Genomic DNA, 19,464 nt, shown 5'->3' on the forward strand with positions numbered 1-19,464 from the left:
GGGTTGCCCACCCACTGATAGGGGTGCGCTGTGACCAGGGGTGGCTGGGCATGGCTGGGAGTCTAGTCGCTGTCACCCTCCCACCTGCAGGGCACGGCGCCGTTCCTGCACGTGGGGGCCCTGGCCGCCGTCACTGCACTGTCCTGGATCGTGGCTGGACAGTTTGCCCGTGCAGAGCGGTCCTGTGAGTACAGCTGGGCAGGCCCAGCTTCCCCCAACCCTCCAGGTGCCAGGGCCAGCTGGCCCCGCCCTGGGGATGAGGTGTGTGGGCTTTGTCCCCAGTGGGTCGCAGCCTCGGTCTGCCTGGCAGTTTTGCTCCCCTGCAGCCCTGTGTCTGCCTGTGCACAAGCATGAGGTGGAGGTCAGTTTGGAGGCTGCCCGAGGCGCACGGTCCCCTCAGCGTCTGGGCCCTGACAGGCAGACATAAAGGGGGGGTGCCCAGCAGAACGGCTCATCAGGCAATGCTCACGGCCCCTTGTTTCCAGCCTCCCAGGCAGCCATTCTCTGTACCTTCTTCGCCGTGGTGTTTGCCCTCTACCTGGCCCCACTCGCCATCTCCTCTCCCTGCATCATGGAGAAAAAGGACCTGGGCCCCAAGCCGGCGCTCATCGGCCACCGTGGGGCCCCCATGGTGAGTCTGCCTGTGGGCCCTAACAGACATGGGGTGGGGAGGGCTCGCCGAGCTGGCGTTCTCGGAGGAGATGGGCAGGAGCCTGGAGGGAGGACCTTGCTGGAAAATAGACGTGACATAAGTGCTGTAGTGGCGACAATGATCAGACTTTTCGGGGGTGTATGGGAAGAACTGGTGAAAAATAAGGCTGGAGAGCTTGGATGGGAGCAAATCCTGAAAGTCCTTTAAGGCATCTTGTTAAACTGAAGGCCTAGGAGATGCAGGAGGGTTTTCAGCTTGAGGGTTTAAAGGGGTCGCTTTTGGTCTGGGTGGAAACTGGCCAGCAAGGCAGGGGAGGGGCAGGGCGGCGGCTGAGGCTGGAGTGGTGGGTGGGGGCGAGGAGGGCAGGGCCCAGCAGGCTGTGACCGGGCAGCAGGAGACCCCGCCAGGACGTGTGGGCAGGAGGTGGGTTCGAATGCAACTATAAGCAAAAGCTGAACTGGACTGAGGTGGAGGAGAGGAAGGAGTCCAAGGGCCTGGCTCGGCCTTGGCCCTGCTGTGTGAGCCTGCAGGAACTCCAGTTTGAGAGGGCATCTCCAGAGCCATGCTGTTTGGTTTGAATCCTGGCCCCTCACCAGCTGGGGGACCCTGGACAAGCTTCCCCACCTCTCTGTGCCTGGTTTCCTCATCTTGTATGATGGGAAAAGTGAGTGCCCACGTCCTGGGGTTGTGAGAATCATGCGTTCATGCATGTAAAGTGCCCAGGTAGGAGTGGGGCATACAGTAAGTGCTCAATAAGAGTCTGGCATTACATTCACCTTGGGCAGCCCCGTGCCCTCCCCCCAAGAGTCTCCTCCCCCACCAAAGTCTTGAACCAGAGGTTCTCAACTGCCCAAACCCTGGGGGGCTCTGGGGGACTTGTTTGGTTTTCATAATAATTGCAGAACCCACCTTTTTATTGGGGGAGGGGGTTGGGGTGCATGATCCGGGAATTGAACCCAGGTTTCCCACATGGGAGCCGAGCATTCTACTGCTGAACCACCCACGCACCCTGGTTTTCACAGTAATTGGCAGTTACATTGGCCCATTTCATTTCAAGATAGTAAAGGGGCCCTGACAGAGTAACCGTTCTAAAAGGAGGCATTAAGTCAGAGAGGTCCTAGAATCTTCTTTACAGTGCTTCCCGCTAACACCCCCACATGCTGAGGGGTGTTATCGTGCCCATTTCCTGGATAAGATTCAGACCTGTGCCCTTGAGCTGGTCCCAGCACCTCCGGGAGGCAGCGAGCCGGAGAGACCGTGGCTTTGGAAGCAGAGGGACTGGGGACTTTGGGTCCCGTTTGGCCATGTGCCACCGGGGGCGCAGTGGTCTCTGGGCTCCCCTGAGCCTCCGTCGCCCCCCTGCTGGCCCTTGTGGGGGTAAATGAGGAGTACTGTCCTCGCGGACAGGCAGGGTCCCAGGGACCCTGTTCTTGAGAGACTGAGGCTGTGGCTCCTCCCCTCCCCAGGACCCGGGGTTCCCTGTCTCACCTGCCTGAGGCTGGGGGGGGCAAGAGGGATTACACTGAGGCAGGAGAGGAAGGCGGGTAGTGACCCCCATTTGGACTGTTTTTGTTTGTTTGTTTCTTTATTGGGGGGGGGATTTATTAAGTTGCAAATTTGTAATTCTAAGGCCATAAAAATGTCCAAATTAAGCCACCAAGAAGAGGTTACCTTCACTCCAGAAAGACTGATGCCATCAGGAATACCTCTGTCAACTGGGAAGGCACATGGTGTCATCTGCTAGCTTTATCTCCTCATTTCATTAGGCCTCCCCAGGGGCATTTTCCTTCTTCATCTCCAGTGTCTAGTTGTGTGGGCTCTGCTGGACTGGCTTTTAAGTAGAAAAATTTCAGACATACACAGAAGAAAAAAAGAATAGTATAATGAATTAAATACAATGAATAACATAATGAATCTAATACCAGTTTGAACATTCATCAACCTTTTGCCAGCTTCAACATTTATCAACCTTTTGCCATTCCTTCCTTTTTTCCCCCTGTAGTAGTATTCTAAAGAAAATCCAAGACATCATATTATTTTGCCTCCGTGTACTGCAGGATGTATCCCTAACACATGGGACTTTTCATCTAACATCACCATAATGCCGTTACCATACCCAACAAAATGAACAATTCCTTAATATGATCAGATGCTCTACCCTTGGTCAATTTTCCTTTATTGTCTCACAAATCGCTTTTTCAGTTGAGTTTTTAAAAATCAGGTTCCAAACTCCATCTACACGGCACATCTGACTGATTTTTATCTTCTAATTTATACCAACTCCCCATCCCTATTTTTCTTATGCTGTTTATTCGTTGAAGAAACTGAGTCTTGTGTCCTGTAGAGTTTCCCACATGGCACACCCAGCTGATTGCCTCCCAGCGGTGCTGTCCCTGTAGGTTTTGGAGGGGCTGCTAGGGGCCCCCGGCCTGTGTGTCGGTGGGTGCACGTGCAGCAGTGTCCACCCTTGTGGGTGTCTGAAGGTGGGTCCTCAAAGGGGAGCCTGTGGGGGTCTCACTCTGTGTATGGCCCAAAGGCACATCCAGGGCGGGCCAAGGTGGCTCAGCAGGCAAGAATGCTTGCCTGCCATGCCAGAGGACCCGGGTTTGATTCCCAGTGCCTGCCCATGTTAAAAAAAAAAAAAAAAAAAAAAAATAGGCCAAAGGCACATCCATGTGTAAGAGACTGCCCCCGTGCCCTTGGGTGTGTGTTGCGGTGCGGGTGTGCCTCTGTGTGCGTGCACTTTGATATCTGGTGAGACTAACTGCAAAGCTGGGACGCTTAGCACAATGCGGTTTTGCCCACCTGTGTTTGCAGCAGCTGCCACTAACCCACCACACACAGGCACGCTCTGGACTTAGGCCCAGCGCAGGTGGGAGCTTTAAGGTGGGGATGAAGAGTTCGTCCCAGAATCCCTGGCTGCTTCTTGCCGCCCTCCTGGAGCCCGAGGCTGGCTGGGGAGAACCAGGTTTCCACACTCCTGCCTCAGGTGGCGGCACCTGACCCCAGGAGAACTCAGCTGCATGCTAAAACCTCTAGAAAAGAGCCCTCCTCTGCTCAACACTGCATCTGCCCCTGCCAGGGTCTCAGAAGCCCCTGTTAGGCTTCCTCGTGTCTGCTTGGAAGTCTGCCTTCTGCAGCTCCAGCCCACGTGGGAGGGAGCATTGTATCTCGTGGGTGGTAGGAGGCCTGGCTGCAGGATATTTAGTGGAGAGATGGAAAGAAGGGAGAGGTGGGTAGGAACAGGCTGAGTCGGTGCCTCTCTCCCTTGGTAGCTCTGTGCCCCACTCTGCCTCTGCGGGGGGCCTCGCAGCCCCCTAGACAGGGAGACAGGTACCACATCCCCAAGACTGCTCTCTGGGGAAAGGGGAAGAAAGAAACTCCAACTATAAAGACCCTACTGTGTCCCAGACTCTGGCTGGGGTCTCTGACATCTATCTCACCTACAAGGTTGGTAACACGAGCCAGTTTTATAGCTAAAAAAATGAGGCCCCAGGAGGCGAGGCGATTGCCCACTGTTGGCCGGTGGCTGCGAAGTGGAATTGCTGGCTTCACAGTCCATTCTCAAAGCCCTCATACCTCATTCCCTCATACCTCAGTGCCAGGCTGCCTCCAGGGCATGGGGAGTGTTGCATGGTGGGGAGCAGAGTGGCCAGAGGGAGAGAAGAAGGGAATGAATTTGTCTGCGTGGTGATGAAATCAGCCATGGGATTCCTTTCCAGCCCCTGCTTCACTGGCAGGAATCCTCTCTCCGTCCCTTGGTCCTCCACCCTCACAGGCACCTTGTCCTAGCCTAATCCTTGGTCTGGTGCTGACCCCAGTGGCAGTGAGGGGCATGACAGAAGCGACTGAAAACAGGGGGAGACCTAGAACCCTGACTCTCCCCACCAAAGGGGCCCCCAGGGAACAGTGAGTCCACAGCTTCCCCCAAGGGGTAAATGGGGGAACTAAGGTCCACAGGTGAAACAAATGAACCCAAGAGCACAAAGCTAATTAATGGCAGAGTCAGGATCTTCTGATTAATATACTGTAGCGTTCACAGTTGCCATTTATTAAACACTTACTATGTATCAGACAATATACTAGAGGCTTTTAATCCATGTAACTGCCCAGTGAGGGAGACAGTATTTTCCTGTTTGTATAGACAATCTGTAGATGGGGAAACTGATCACCTACTAACATTTTACCATCCCATCTACCCTCCCCCTCCCTCCAGCATCCCCCTTGGGGGCTATAATCGGAAGGGGCTTTGCATTCAGCCCCAACCCCACAACTGCCACAGAGGCCCCGTGGAATGTAAAAAGCCCACCCTCCCTGCAGTTTCTAGCTCAGTGCCCAGAATGCAATAGTGATAATACCGTGTTCATAGCTACACTTCATTATTAACTGCTAACTATGTGTCAGGCATTACGTACACCAACGTTAGCCACCCCAAAACGAGCTGTGAGGCAGGCATGATTGAAGAGATGAGGAAACTGAATTTCAGAGAAGCCGAGTGGTCTGTCCAGGGTCACACGGCTACTGTGCAGAGGAACCAGAGTTAGCACCAGGCCTCTCCCAGCCTCCCAACATGGGCTGCTTTCCATCAGCCAAGGAGGGGTGCATTCAGCGGGGTCTCAGCTCGCCCCTCACTGCTGCATTCCTCCCCAGCTGGCTCCAGAGCACACGCTGATGTCCTTCCGCAAGGCCATAGAGCAGAAGCTGTTTGGGCTCCAGGCTGATGTCACCATCAGGTAAGGGGGAGGGAGGACAGCACTTCTTTCCCCTCCCCACTGCATCCTGGTTTCTGCTGTACCCTAGAGCTTCCAAAGTGGGGGCAGGGGTGTTTGGCATTTACAGGCAGGCACTCTGCTTTAACAGCACAACTCTCTGTGCAGCTGAATCTTGTGCCAAACCCCAGGATATAAAACAGAGGAAAGAACAGATTCTCTGGTTCGTGTGGGGTGTGGGGTGGAGCCCTGGAACCCTGCCAGATCCATCTGAAGGAAAGACTAGATCTATATATTGGCTCAGCACGATGAGTGAGAAAAGCAGGGAGAGGTGATACATTCACCGTGATGCCAATGATATTGAAAAAGATCACACAAAATAGATATATACTTTTTCTACAAATAGATATGGAAATACAGAAATGTCTGAAGGGCAGGAAGAGTCCATACCAATCTCATAGCAGAAGTTATCTCTGGGAAGGGGTGGGGGGCAGGGCTGCCACATAGAGTTGGGCAGGTTGTATGCTCAACAGGGGTGCCACATATGTGAGGACATCATTGCCACTGTAGACATCATAGAATTGGGGATTTTGCACAACTTTCTAGAAGGTGGTAGTAAAATTCCTTGAGGGAGGGGCACAGGTGCCTTTTACTGTCTCACACTAAGGTGCCATATGGGCCACTGGCAGCTCTGTAGGGGGAGGAGGGTCGAATTTGTCAAAGGGCCCTGCGTTTGCGCTGTTTTGTCATTACGGCATCAGATGGGCTTGGTTCCAGGCCAGGTTCCACTGCTTACTGGCTTGTGGCCCTTGAGCTAGATTCTTCTCCTCTCCCAGCCTCAGTTTCCCCACAGTTGCTAAGAGGATTTAGGCCCGGCCTATTCCCAGCTCTCCATCCTCTGCTGTCCCCGCCCCCAGTAGCCCCTCATAGAGCCAGAGACAGGTGGCCTCTGGGGGTCACCAGCTAGCCCGCCATCCCCTCTGCCCCGAGGGCCCGGCCTGCCCATGTCCCCTGGGGGGTGATGTAAGCGGGTGAGAGGAATGCCGTGGGAGTGACTGCTGTGGGCAGGTGAGGGGCGTGGGTGGCGGGTGACCCAGTGGCACCCTCCCCGCAGCCTGGATGGCGTGCCCTTCCTCATGCACGATACCACCCTGCGGCGCACCACCAATGTGGAGAGGGAGTTCCCGGCGCTCGCCCGCAGGCCCGCCTCCATGCTCAACTGGACCGTCCTGCAGAGGCTCAACGCCGGCCAGTGGTTCCTGAAGGTCTGACTGCACCAGGCATGGGAGCCCGGGACGGGGATCCATGGGGTGAGGGGCAGGGGTGGCCCCGGCCAAGTGGTCAGCAGCCTCCTCTGAGCTCCTGCCACTGCAGCTGGGACTCGTGGTTGTCACCGCTTGTGCCGAGGCCTTCTCCCCCACCAGAAAAAGTTGAGGATGATAATCGTGAATAGTTAAAACCGTTAATTCTGTCCAACTCCAGAAGGAGGTTGGTTTTCTGGTTTCTGAAACTCTGCCATCGGAGGAACGTGCTGGGGTCTGGGAGACGTTCCAAGTGAAGCATCCTTTCCGGCAGTGGCGGGTGGGCCGGAGAGGTTAGGGTTGGGGTCTCGCAGCGGATCAGTCTGCCTGCCGCGCACACCAGCAGCCCCCAGCAGCCCCCAGGCTTTGCAGCCACGTGTGCCCGTGTCTCTGCCAGGCCGACCCCTTCTGGACGGCCGGCTCCCTGTCGCCCGCCGACCACAGGGAGGCCCAGAACCAGTCCATCTGCAGCCTGGCCGAGCTCCTGGAGCTGGCCAAGGGCAACGCCTCACTGCTGCTCAACCTGCGCGACCCCCCGCGGGAGCACCCCTTCCGGGGCAGCTTCCTCAACGTCACGCTGGAGGCCGTGCTGCGCTCAGGCTTCCCCCAGCACCAGGTGAGGCCCGGCCCAGCCCCGCCCTCCGGGAGCCCCCGCCTGGGGAGCCCCAACTCCAGCATAACAATCTGCGACCCTCCTCACCCTTGGGGATTCACGCTTGTAAAATGAGGGTAGCACGTCAAGACAGGCCTTCAAAATGTACGACCTGAGCAGGCCCAGGTCCTCCCGTTACTACAAGGCAGCACTGCCCACATCATCGTGGTATAGGATTTTGGGACCAGAGGAATCCGACGCCAATTTATGTCAGCACCAATTTATGGCCCCATGCAGAGTCACTGATATTTGGGCTGTAAGTCTTGTTGTGACAAAGGGTCTAGAAGGGAAGCTTCCTGAATCATGGCCAGAGTGACTCACAGCCCTGGTGGGACTAAGCAGTGCCTTAAGAGTGATGAATACACATACGCCTTCTCTGGGTGCCGTGTCCCCCTTCACTTAACCCTAAGTGTCGCTCTATGAGGGCTTGGTACTCTCGTGCCCATTTGACAGAAGAGAAAGCCGAGGCTGACCCTTTGTCCTGCCAACAGATCCTGTGGCTGCCTAACAGGCAGCGGCCCCTGGTACGGAAGGTGGCTCCCGGCTTCCAGCAGACGTCAGGCTCCAAGGAGGCGGTGGCCAGCCTGCGGCGAGGCCACATCCAGCGGCTGAACCTGCGCTACACTCAGGTGTCCCGCCAGGAGCTCAGGTGCCTGCCTCCTGTCACCCGGCACCCCGCCAGGCGCAGGGCTGGGCACGTGGGGGTCACCACGCTGGGATCAAAGATAAGAGGTGGAGGCTGACCTGGGTTTGCGTCCAGTTCAGTGCTCTGGGGATGGAGATGCCTTCCTCCAGGACTGCAGGGAGGATGGCACAAGGTCATGAGGGGGGCAGGCTTTTCGGGCTGCCCACGTGGGCCCCGGGGGACAGCAGGACTCCCTCCGGCCGACCAGCCTCTGCCCCGCCCCACAGGGACTACGCCTCCTGGAACCTGAGCGTGAATCTCTACACGGTCAACGCGCCGTGGCTCTTCTCCCTGCTGTGGTGTGCAGGGGTCCCCTCCGTCACCTCTGACAACTCCCACACCCTGTCCCAGGTGCCTTCCCCTCTCTGGATCATGGTGAGCTGGGGGGTCATTGGGACTGCTGAGGGCTCCTTGCGGGGGAGCTGCCTCTCGCCTGTGTCAGCCACTCAGAGTAGCTCTTTCTGCACCCGGGGCACTCTCTGGTGGGGTCTCCAAAGAGGGGGTGGAGGGCTTAGAGCCTTGGGAGGATTTCCATGGCCTCCGGGGCCTGCACTAAGGTGCCAGGGGGTGAGGGGAACCTGGGCGTGACCCACAGGGAGAAACCATCACTAAAGACCCCAGGAGAGTAAAGAGCAACTTAGGGCTTCAGGGAGGTTGTTTTGCTTGTTTTCTGTCTTGTTTTAAAGGAAGGGAGGTAATTGGAAAAAGAGGTTAACAAGACAAGAATAGGGGGCATTAAAATCTGTTCAGAGAATACAGCAGAAGGAAAAACATTTTTCCCTTGGTTGACCAAGCGCTGCAGACAGGCCTAAGCCCCAGGCCCAGCCCTGCCAGGTGGGCTTGGCTGAGCGCCTCGACCTGCCTCCTGGGTGCCAGGGCTGAGGCTGCTGCCGTTTTCCTGCCCAGGACATCCCTGGGGGGACCAGATGAGGGGCAGATAGAGGGTCTTGCTATGGCTCGGATGGCTCCAGTGCCACTTGAATTAGATGTAGGTCATGGATAGTTATGGGGGTGACGGGAGACAGAGTCAGGGCAAAGCTAAAAAGGGGCCACAAGAAGAGGAGGACCTGGGTGACCAGCTTCAGATGCTGGGATTTATCTCCAGCCCTTCAAAACTAAAGAGCTCTCTCTGGGGCTCTCCACCTGCCCGTTGTCCTTAAAAACCTCAGATGAGATGAAATAACTTCCTGACTGTGGCAGCAGGAGCAGGGAGCATATGCTAATTTTTAGGTCACAGGGAGCTGCCCCCACAGTAAGAAGAGGTCCCCGTGCCTCCCCCAATGCCGCAGTCCTGAGGTTGAGGTGGTTTGAGAACCAGCTGCCACTGGGGGGTGGGATTTGCCCTCTCCCGAGATCCCTGGCGGGGAAGCCCCGCGCTCCGCACCCTTGCTGATCACTGCACACCCTCACTCAGGTTCTTGTCTGTCTCCATCAGCCCCTGCCTTGAGCTCCCTTAAGCACACGAACCCTCCCACCTAGCACACACCACCTCCTCCCTGAGCCCATCCCATCCAGGTCTCTTTTACCTGCGTGTGTGCACATGCACGTGCCCTCTTCTAGCCCACTCTGCAGATACCCGGAACTGCAGGCACACCTCCTACTCCAAATCCCAGATGCTCAGTGCCCACAGCCAAACACAGCCTTAACCTCCCCCACCGGCCCCAGCCCCCTTAAGCTCTTCCCCTGCCCCTCCCCAATGGTCTGCGGGCTTCTGGACTGGCCAAGACCAGAAGCTGCCCACGGGCCGTCTGTCCACAGCCCCCCGACGAGTACTGCCTGCTGTGGATCGCCGCCGACCTCATCTCTTTCATCCTCACTGTCGGCATCTTCGTGCTCCAGAAGTGAGTGGGCTCCAGCCACCTTCCATGGCCTTCCCCACCCCCACCCCACGGCAGGCCCAGTCCCCCGGCTCAGCCCTGCGAACCCCTGGAGCCCCTGTTCAGGGGAGAAGGACGGACTCCCAGTGGCTGCCCAGTCCCCCCTCCCCGACCTGGAGCATCAGGGTTTCTGGAGGGAGCACTCACCCGGCCCAGCACCGGGCTCCGTGGTTTATCCTGTGGCCTTTGGCAAGTGGCAGCTCCCCTCTGGGCCCATCGCCTCGTCTCCTCACTACATGTTCACTGGCCGGGCCACGCTGAAAACCCCCAGCCCCTCAGGACACCCGATGGGATGGTGGTTGTGGTGGGGGGTGTTGTTGGTTTGGGGGAGGGTTTCCGACCAGGTGGGGGTCCCAACCCAGCCACGAACCAAGGGGCTGGTGTTTTATTCTTGACTGACGTTCTCTCTCTGTCCCATACTGCTCTGATCCGGCGCATGTCCCTCCTCTCTCTCCCCCCACCCTTACCCTCCTCTCTCTCTCTGCTGCACTCTGGCATCTCACAGCTATCACTTGATCAGGTAATTCTGGTGTGGTCCTCCTCCTCCTTTCCTCTTTCTTCCTTCTCCCTGCTGGCCCTTTCTCATCAGAAAACCTGCCCTGCACCAGGCCTGTGTCTGGGTCAGTTCCCCTCACCTGGGCCCCCCTGGGTCCCCCTCCCAGACACCTGCCTTGCCTGAAGTTCCTCTGCCCCCTCCCCACTCTCCTTCTTCCTCCTCCTCCCTGAGTCCTCCCCTCTGCTCCTCCCATCTTGCTGTGTGTGTCCTCTGCTCTCTATGGCCACTGCTGTTCCTGCAGATGGGGAACCAGCATTTTGCTGCTGCCCTGGCCTCAGCACCAGAGTGTTTCCCATGGGGGAGCACCCCCATTCCCCCAAGCCACACCCATAGGGACCTTCCCACCTTCCCAGAGCAGAGCCTACCAACTTTCTGCCTCTTTCTTTCCCTCCCTGGGAGGAGTTTGTCTGGGTTTGTGTCTCCAGTTGCTCACACTGTTTACCTTTCTCTATGTCTCTCCCATCTCTTTCTGTCTCTGAGTCCCTTCCAGGCCCAGCCTTTCCCTGCCCTGTTCCCAGCTTTGTCCAGTTCTGCTTCTTTCTGTAGACGAGCACCCCTGTACCTCCAAGGACCCTGGGGAGGACTCCTCAATGGCTGAGCTGCTTGGTCTGGATGAGCCTGGCTGCAGAGTCCCTGGCCGGACACTTTGCTCCAGGAATTTAATGTTCATTTCAAAAAGGAGACCTAGATTTCAGGGATCCAAGCCCTTATGGGTCACATGCCTTGGGCACTCCTGGGTCAGGCAGCTTCCATGACCAGCCTCTAGGAAGAGAAACTCTGCTCCCTGGCTGGGAAGGGACATTTACCTGTCACCTAGTCGGCAGATATTCCCATGTGTCTGGCTTGTGCTGGTTCTACAAGTGCAGCAAAAAGTCAGGGAGCCCCTCCCGGGAGCCTGGACAGACAAGCTAAGTCCTATCCAGGGTCCAGCAGGGGTGCTGTCAGTGTCTTCCTGGGCTTCAGGAGAGGCCTGTGGAGGAAGGGACCTGGGGGGTGAGGACGTGGAGAAGACAGCTCCCCGCAAGGGCCTCTTTCTCCCATTCATTCGTTCAACAAATATTTACCGGGCAGCCACAACATGGCAGGCACTGAGGTGGTGCTGGGGGCACAGTGATACAGTAAACCCAGGCTGTGCCCTGAGGGACTTAGCAGGCTGCCTCCCCTCTGCCTCTTGCTTTCCCCGTGTCTGTCTGCTCTGTTGGTCCATCCATCCACCTGTCCATTCCTGCTATGCTGACCCTGTCTAGAAATTCACGGCTGAGTCCTTGTAGAATCTCGGCTCCCTCCACTTGCCCCAGCAAGGCTCAGGCCCCTGGGAGGTTGGGGTCTTGTTTCTGACCCACTCCTCTTGGTAGGCCTCGGGGTGGCGGCCCAGTGAATCCTCTGTCTAGATACCAGAAAATTTCTAAGTTCAGAGGCCAGTGGTTTGAGGCTAATTCAGAGGAGCTACAACAGCAAAAAATTCCTGGGCTAGGCATGAGAAGCTGAGCCCTCCCCACCCCAGGCCTGGTTCCTGCGTGCCCCGTGCCCGTGCCACTTCTCAGCCCACTCCGACAGAGTCCCCCTGCCTTAGCCATCGGAGGGACAATGCCCCAGCCTGCTCCTCGCCCTCAGGAACACACTCTTCCAGGGCTGTCAGGACAGAGGAGCAGATGGTCACACCACAAGTCACTTTAACTCCCCTGCCTCAACCCTTGAACTCTGAAGACCAGTTCTGAGCCAGCCTGAACCAGCCCCCCTGCCATCTCCCCTCACCTTCCTGCTTTCCTTCACTTCCTCTCTGGAGCTTCCTCTCTGGCTCTATTCACCCTGGTCATGACCGCTGAGCTCTGGAAGACATCAGCTGGGCTCCCCAAGATTGGCATGTACCCCACCGGCAGATCATCAGAGTTGTGCCTGCTAAGGTCCCTACCCCCCCATTTCTCCCAACCAAAGCGAGCCAGGTATGTAGCTAAGGACACCTGAGACAGAACTAACCAACCCAAGCAGTCTTGCTGGGCAGGAGGTGCTGGTTCAGGGTCCTAGAGATAAAAGGAAGACAAGGGAGCCCTGGGTGGGACACAGACCCAACCTCAAGCTCCAGCTCTGCCCCCTCTCTGGGCCTCACTCGGTTTCCCTGTCCTAACAGTGAGACAAGAGTCTTGCTGGACTCACAGGCCAAATCCAGAGAGGCTCCAGAGTTAGTGGGCAGCATCCCTGCTGCAGGGGAGGGCACGGGAGGGGCCTGATGCCTGTGGGGCCGTCTCTGCAGGTGGCGCCTGGGGGGCATACGGAGCTACAACCCGGAGCAGATCATGCTGAGCGCCGCCGTGCACCGCACCAGCCGGGACGTCAGCATCATGAAGGAGAAGCTCATCTTCTCAGGTGCATGGCACTCCCCACCCCCGCCACCGCCCCTGGCAGGTGGAGAAGGGACTGGGCTCGGCTCTCTGCACGTGCTACACGCACACGGACACGTGCACACCCACATTCACACACACCATGCATACAGGTTGGGTGCACAGGCACGGCCGCTCATACAGAGGCACACGTGCATGCAGAAACATACACCCACACCTCACACACGGCCACAGCTCCAGAGTCCAGGGCCCAGCATCAGCGCCATGGTTGAGGGGCCCACGCAGGGCATGGGATGGGTGCAGAGTCTGCTTTGAAGGCCCAGTGTCCTTCATACATACCAGCCTGGTTCCTACACAGACCGCACACACATTGCTTCATCCCTGTTCCTTAGCAGCCCCTGCTGACATTCCCAGTCCGATAGGGGGGCAAATACGTGAACAAATACCCCAGAGTTTGGGAGTCACCAGAGCTTTAACAGATGGGGGTGCTGGGCCTGAGTGGGATGCGGAGGAAGAGGAAGCGGTCAGAGCGCCCTAGGGCGGTGAGGAAGGTTTGGGGGCCCACTTTGCAAGGAAGTGACATAGCTGAAATGGGAAGGTTGGCTAGGAGGTGCCTGGTAATGGGCTTGGAGGTCAGGTGAGCAGAGGGCATGCCAGGCAGAAAGCCTGTGTAGAGGGAGTGAGGGCACACTGCCTCCCTGGGCTTCAGGAACTAAGGAACATGCCACAGGGTTTAAGGGGAGGGGCCACTGGCTGGCTCCCTCCAAGGGGCCACTGGGAGAGGTTGTCCTTGAGTGCTGGGGTCAGGAGCCTGGATTTTATTCTGGAAGCAGAGGAAGGTCACGGGCAGATTTGTCTTCCACCACCTTTCTAGCAAGGTGGAAGGTGAATTAGGGGGGAAGCGGGAGGCAAGGGAACCAGTAATTCAGGCAAGAAATGTGGCCCTAGGGACAGCGGGAGGAAGAGTGATTTGAGAGGTACTGAGAAGCCAGGTGAACATGGATTCAAATCCCAGCTCTGTTCCCAACTAGATGTGTGAACCTGATCGTGCTGTCTCACCTCTCTTGGCATCAGCCTCCTCTGTAAAATGGGCTAACACCCCCCCTTCCACGGTACATGGGCGGATTAGCCCCCTGCCTGGCCCAGAGTGGTGCTTGGTAAACACTGGCTGGATGAACGAGAGTCCATTTGGGACAACTCTGATTCTCAAAGGGTCCATGAGTTGTGTGAACATCTACTCATTCATTCACTCCTTCATTTATTCATCCATTCCGCTGATATAGGCCAGGCAGTGTTCGAGGTGTGTAGGGTACACGATTCTTGCCTGAGGGGTACTTCTGGGGCCCTTCCCTGAGCCCCAAGGCTGAATGCAGCACCTGCCCTCTGAGCACCACTCCAATGTAGCTCTGACCACACTGGGGAGCTCCTGGGAGGAGGGGCCAGTCCAGGGCATCGAGGGTCCCCAGTCCCCGACACGGCATCGGACATGGTCATAATTGGTGGGTGGAAGAATGAGGCTCACCCCTAGGCATGCAGATTCTGCCCTTCCAGGATACTGCTTCTCCTGGCAGTGCCAGTCAGGCCTTTAGCAGCCAAGGCCACTCAGTGCGCCCCTTCTGAGTGCCAGGCTTGGAGTGTTCTGCCTCAGTCCTCATTCCCTCCCCACCCCAGGTGGGCCCAGCTCCCACCCCAGGAAAGCACACCTTCCCTGAGCCTCAGCTGTGTGCCTAGTGCAGTGCCAGCACTCCAGACATAGATGCCACCTCTGCCCTTGACTGGGTACCTGGTGCCCATTCGGTGGAGCCCACAGACACCAACTGCATAGGTGTGATTGGAGCCGGGAGGCCATGACGACACCCCATCCTGGCCAGGGAGCTCACAGGAGGTGCTCAGGAGGCCGAAATAACCCAGATGAGAAGAATTTAGCCAGATTTTATGAAAAAGCGATATTGATGGGTGCACAGCTCCCAGCAGAGGGCCAAGGTATTCAGAGGCTCCAAGGACAGCTAATACATGAGTGCCACGCTCCAGAGGGTGCAGGTGGTTTCCTGTGGCTGGAAGGCAGAGCTCTAGGGTGGAGTAGACTGAGGGGAGACCAGAGGGTTCAGCAGAAACCAAGGGGGCCTTGATTCCAGGCTCAGCACCAAACTTGACCTTCATGGCTTAGTTAGGTTCCAAGTGCCCATCTAATGCAGCCCACCCTTCCCTTCCCCATCTGCCTACTCATCCTGTCGACCTGTCTCCACCCCACTACTCACATGCTGTCTCCTCTGGCCCGGCAGAGATCAGCGAAGGCGTGGAGATCTCTGACGAGCTCTCCATATGTTCAGAGAACAATTACGACACTTACGCTAACAGCACTGCCACCCCTGTGGACCCCCGAAGGGGGGGCAGCCGTACCAAGATCCTCATGGACCGGAGCGGACATTAGCTGAAGACCTTTGTCCCAGCCTGCACATAAGTAGGAGCAGGGCGAGCCCAGGAGGGCTGGCAGAAGCGTGTCTGGACTAGGAGTGCTCTGGGAGCCACCTTTGCAGCCCTCGCGTTGGCATGGCCCCTTGCCAGCCACAGCCTCTCTTGGAGGAGTTCTCCTTGTCCTTGAGGCCCAACTGGGCCAGGACTCCGGCTCTCAAGACACCCTGCGGGCCCGGGGTGCCTTGTTTGGGGAAGGGCGGGGTCTGGGCCTGGCCCTCCTCCCGAGGCCTTCCCTTGTATCCCCACCTGCAAGCCTTGATGGGTCACTGGGTCGTGCCCCTGTGGCAGCAGAGGATGTGGATGCCCACATGTGCCCACGTGTGTCCATCCTCCAGTCTGTGCCGTGGGGTTCCTCACTTCTCCATTGTGATCCTGCCTCGATGGCCTGGGCTGGCCTCCACCCCCAACAGCCCTGCTCTTCACGTCAGTCTCAAAGCACAAGGAGGCCTGGCCCAGTAGTGAAGACATGTCCTCCTTGCAGTCATGGCCTGAGCCATGTCCCCCAGGAGCAGCTAGGGACAGTCAGAGGAGAGGCTCGGGGCTGCTCAATCCTACACCCACGTGTCCAATGGGACCCGGGGCAGAATGGCCCTGAGGTCCAGGAGAGCCCCAACTGATAGGACCTCAGAAGGTTCCAGTGTCAGTGGCCACAGGGCAGAAGCCACCTATGGAGTGTTCTGGTCATGGTCAAGGGCAGGTATGTGGCCAAGGAGGCCCGCCATGGAGGGAGCCCAAGGGGCCTTGGCCAGGGTGATTAAAGCTGCCATCTTGATGTGTGTTGTGTCTTTCTGAAGTGCCAGCAGGAGGGTGGGGAAAGAACGTGCTGGATTTGGGGTGCATTTCTGGCCACATGGAGGCAATCTAAGTTCCCTCTGGCCAATGGAAGGACAAGTTCTTAGCCAGGAGATGCCTCTTCCCGCAGGGTTGGGATTTGGCTTTGACTTCTCAGGGCTTTGGACCTGACTAAGGAGGGCCCATCACTATTCTTGGCACAGTTGAAGTACCTGATCTGAAAGCCAAAAAACAGCCTTTGGGACCACAGATGTCCCTTCCTATCTTTCAGCCCCTGGGGCCTCTGTGACCTTTGCCTTCCACGGGGAGAGGTCAGCAGGACACTCAGGGCAGATCTGTAACTCAGATATTTCCCCTAAGGGAAAAGGGGGAGGCTGAACCCCAGCTCCAGCCTGCATTAAATAAACCTGGAGCCCTCTGGAGTCAAAGGATGTGTTTCTCCTCCAAACAGAGGCCTTCTGTGGAATTCCTGGGAAGTATGAGAGATTCTGGCACTTTGCTGAAGAAAAGTAGCAGAGGCCCAAATGTTGGAACACAGACTCCGCCCCCACATTAACCTCCAGGGCTGTTCCTTCAGGGAACTCTGAGGGGTCCCCCCAACTCCATCACCTCCCTTTCTGCTATTGCACATCTCAAGTGCTTTCTCTCCTGGGGCAGAAGTCAGCTCCCACTTCTCCCTGGACACAAGGGAGTCAGTGGAACCCAGAACTGCTGGGTCCAGGGTGGTGGTCAATGCCCTGCCCCAAATACCCCAACAGCCTTTGCTCGTGCTTCTGGCAGACCAACCCAGGATAGTGCATTTGACTTCATGCCAGCCCAGCCCCTCCCTGTCCGGTCAGCCCCCTGAGCACATTGGCCAGAATGTTCGAGGTTCCTGGCTGCACTTGGGAACTTGTTACCCTGGAATCTTCAGGAGGGTGGGAGCGGAGTGGGGCTGGGGGGGGGGGCTGGAAGTTCTGAGGGGACCAGCCGGTCAGCATCTGACCATCACCAGGACCCCCCATTCCCCAATCCCGAGGTCGTCAGCTGCCACCCCTCACCCAAACAATGGAGGTCGGTGAGCCGGGGCTGCCGCCATCCTCAGCCAAGCCTGCCGCCCATGATCAATTTGGGTTACTCTCCCTTAACCTGAGGGGTTACTGCAGCCCCCACCATCCTGATCCGCCCCAGCCTCTCCCCTTTGTGGGACAGACTCATACCCTACCTCACAGGGAGCCGGGAGAAAGGTCTCCTCCACTTCCTGCCACCACCTGCAAACCCTGTGGCACCTCACTCCTTCCTCCCTCCCCTTGGGCCCTTCAGAGAAGGTGAGGCCTCCTTCAGGTTGAGCCCGCCTCCCCCTCCTCCAGGGTCCCTCCCTCAATCCTCCGCCCCTCCTTCCCAAGTATAGATACAAAGGTGCCCAAATCACACACATCCTATAACAAGCAGCAAAACATAATGTCCTTTTATGGGGGGATGGGTACTCCATGCCCTGCAGCAGGGTCCACAGAAGAGTCTCTGGCCAGGCCTCGGCCCACACACACTCAGCCAGCATCACCAGGACCCCTGTCCCAGAGCCTTCCACGGACTGCCGGCATGGGGGCCTCGGTGAGGGTCACATCGCAATTTGCTTTCACTCTCAAACCCTCTCCTGATGTGACAGCAACCCACTAAGTCAGGCAAAACAGGAATCGCAATTCCTGAGAGCCAGGGGACAAGGACTACACAGCAGGTCACTGGGGCACCCGGGCTCTTGCCGAGGCATCCACCTCCCAGATGTGCCGCCCCTTCCACGCAAGCAAGCCCGTCAGCCGCCCCATGGAAGCCAGGCTCCGGGGCTGTTAGTAGTTGAGGCAAATGATCCAGAGGCAGCCCATGGAACTGCCTTTTTCTAGTATGGTTCTCTTCACCCCAGCCAGGCCTGCCCAGGGCCACCAGGCCCCCAGGGTGCACTGCTAAGTGGGCAGTGGGACCAGCTGGGCGCGAACCTTACCACAGACGCAGCGCCACGCGCTGTGCACACACACGGACAAAAGACAGGCCTCTGCCATGCACAGAAATGAACACACATAGAGACAGACACAAAGAGACAGGGACACACAAGACATAAGCAGACAAAGTGTGATAATTATATAATCGTGCGCTGTGAAGCAGGAACACAGAGCACAGGGTCACACAGCAGCAGAAAGAGGGAAACTGAGGTCTATACACTGCGGCAGTCACATTCCAAGTCACCTTGGCAGCCACACAGTCGCGCATCCCCATCCATCCCAGGGCTACGCAGTTCCTGCCTTCCATGCACTCCCCCTCCACCTCCCCACTCCCCCAGATACCCGGGAACACCTGCATCACAAGCACACGCTTTCCCCTCCTGTGCCCCAGGTAGGCACCCACCCCCACCCTCCCTCAGAGTCCTGTGCGTCATGCAAGGGCACAGCCTGCCCCAAGCCACAGCCAAGCCCAGATACAACTCCATGCTTACTCCCACCCCTTCCCCCCCCCTCACCCCACACTCCCGTCCCTCTCCCTCCTAAGGCTGGTCCAAGAGGGAAACAAAAGCCCAGCATCCCCCTCCTCTCTCTCCCACTTGCCTCTCCCCTCCCCTCCCCCCTGGCGTCCAGCCCCTTTGTCCTACTGCAGCTGAGCCCGAGCGAGCGAGCGGGAGTCCGGCCGAGCGGCAGGAGCACTGGAGCCGGGCCGCCAGGGGCAAGGGTGCAGGCACTGGCCGGAGTGGCCTGGGCACCTCACAGCTGCTGCAGAGCACCTAGGAGAGGGCGTGGCCAGGTATGCACCAGGTAACTCCAGGGCGGGGCGCAGGGCCTCTCCAGCTGAGCGGTGGTGGCAAGTGTGTTTGGGGTGGGGGTGGGGGATGAAAAAAAGAGAGGATGTAGCACGTGCAAATCAACTTTTTAGGGGCTGGGTTCCTTGGTTGTGTCAGAACCTTTGGCTTTAGGTGCCTTTCCCTTCTTAAGAGTCTCAGCCCGGATGGGAGAATGCCTGAACGAGCCCAGCTGGGAATCCCTACCTTCCATGTTCCAAATGGGTGTACCTGGGCCCCCAGACTGAGAATCCTTGGGATGAAAACTGGGGGGGCCACAGCACCCGGAGTGGCAGACAGCAGCAGAACGAGTAAGTTCTGTATTTCTCAGGGACAGGTCTCCCCTTTCCTAAGGCAGCCTCTTTTGCCATGGGACTTCTCTCTGCAGAGGAAACCTGGCCCCTTAGATCTCAGCTCAGAGGGTGGCTGTTCTCTCCACCAACCGAGGACAGTCAGACTGGGGGCGGCATGCCCTAGGGACATGTCTCGCCTCCTTCCTCTGGTCCTGGGTTGTTCCCCAGATGCTCCCATCCTGGCAAGGGTGGCAGAGTGCTGGAGCCCGCAGCCAGGTGGGTTAACAGCCCAAGCAAAGTAGTTAACTTCCCCAGGGCCCTGCCCACGGGGAA

The 19,464-nt window shown here is 57.6% G+C and overlaps 1 protein-coding gene across 6 annotated transcripts in view; it reads left to right on the forward strand.

The window, feature by feature from the left end:
- The window catches only part of GDPD5 (glycerophosphodiester phosphodiesterase domain containing 5), a 92,976-nt gene extending 76,958 nt beyond the window's left edge, over positions 1-16,018 (forward strand). For all 6 annotated transcript variants that reach the window (XM_077113549.1, XM_077113552.1, XM_077113551.1 and 3 more), the window contains 10 exons: positions 85-184; positions 486-631; positions 5,303-5,385; positions 6,476-6,626; positions 7,060-7,278; positions 7,806-7,963; positions 8,227-8,374; positions 9,758-9,840; positions 12,684-12,796; positions 15,054-16,018. In XM_077113549.1, the coding sequence (XP_076969664.1) occupies positions 85-184; positions 486-631; positions 5,303-5,385; positions 6,476-6,626; positions 7,060-7,278; positions 7,806-7,963; positions 8,227-8,374; positions 9,758-9,840; positions 12,684-12,796; positions 15,054-15,202 (1,350 nt within the window). In that variant the 3' untranslated portion in view covers positions 15,203-16,018. The remainder of the gene's footprint in view (positions 1-84; positions 185-485; positions 632-5,302; positions 5,386-6,475; positions 6,627-7,059; positions 7,279-7,805; positions 7,964-8,226; positions 8,375-9,757; positions 9,841-12,683; positions 12,797-15,053) is intronic.
- Positions 16,019-19,464: the final 3,446 nt, after the last annotated feature.

The sequence above is a fragment of the Tamandua tetradactyla genome, chromosome 8 (genome assembly GCF_023851605.1).
Source record: "Tamandua tetradactyla isolate mTamTet1 chromosome 8, mTamTet1.pri, whole genome shotgun sequence".
Taxonomy (NCBI): Eukaryota; Metazoa; Chordata; class Mammalia; order Pilosa; family Myrmecophagidae; genus Tamandua; species Tamandua tetradactyla.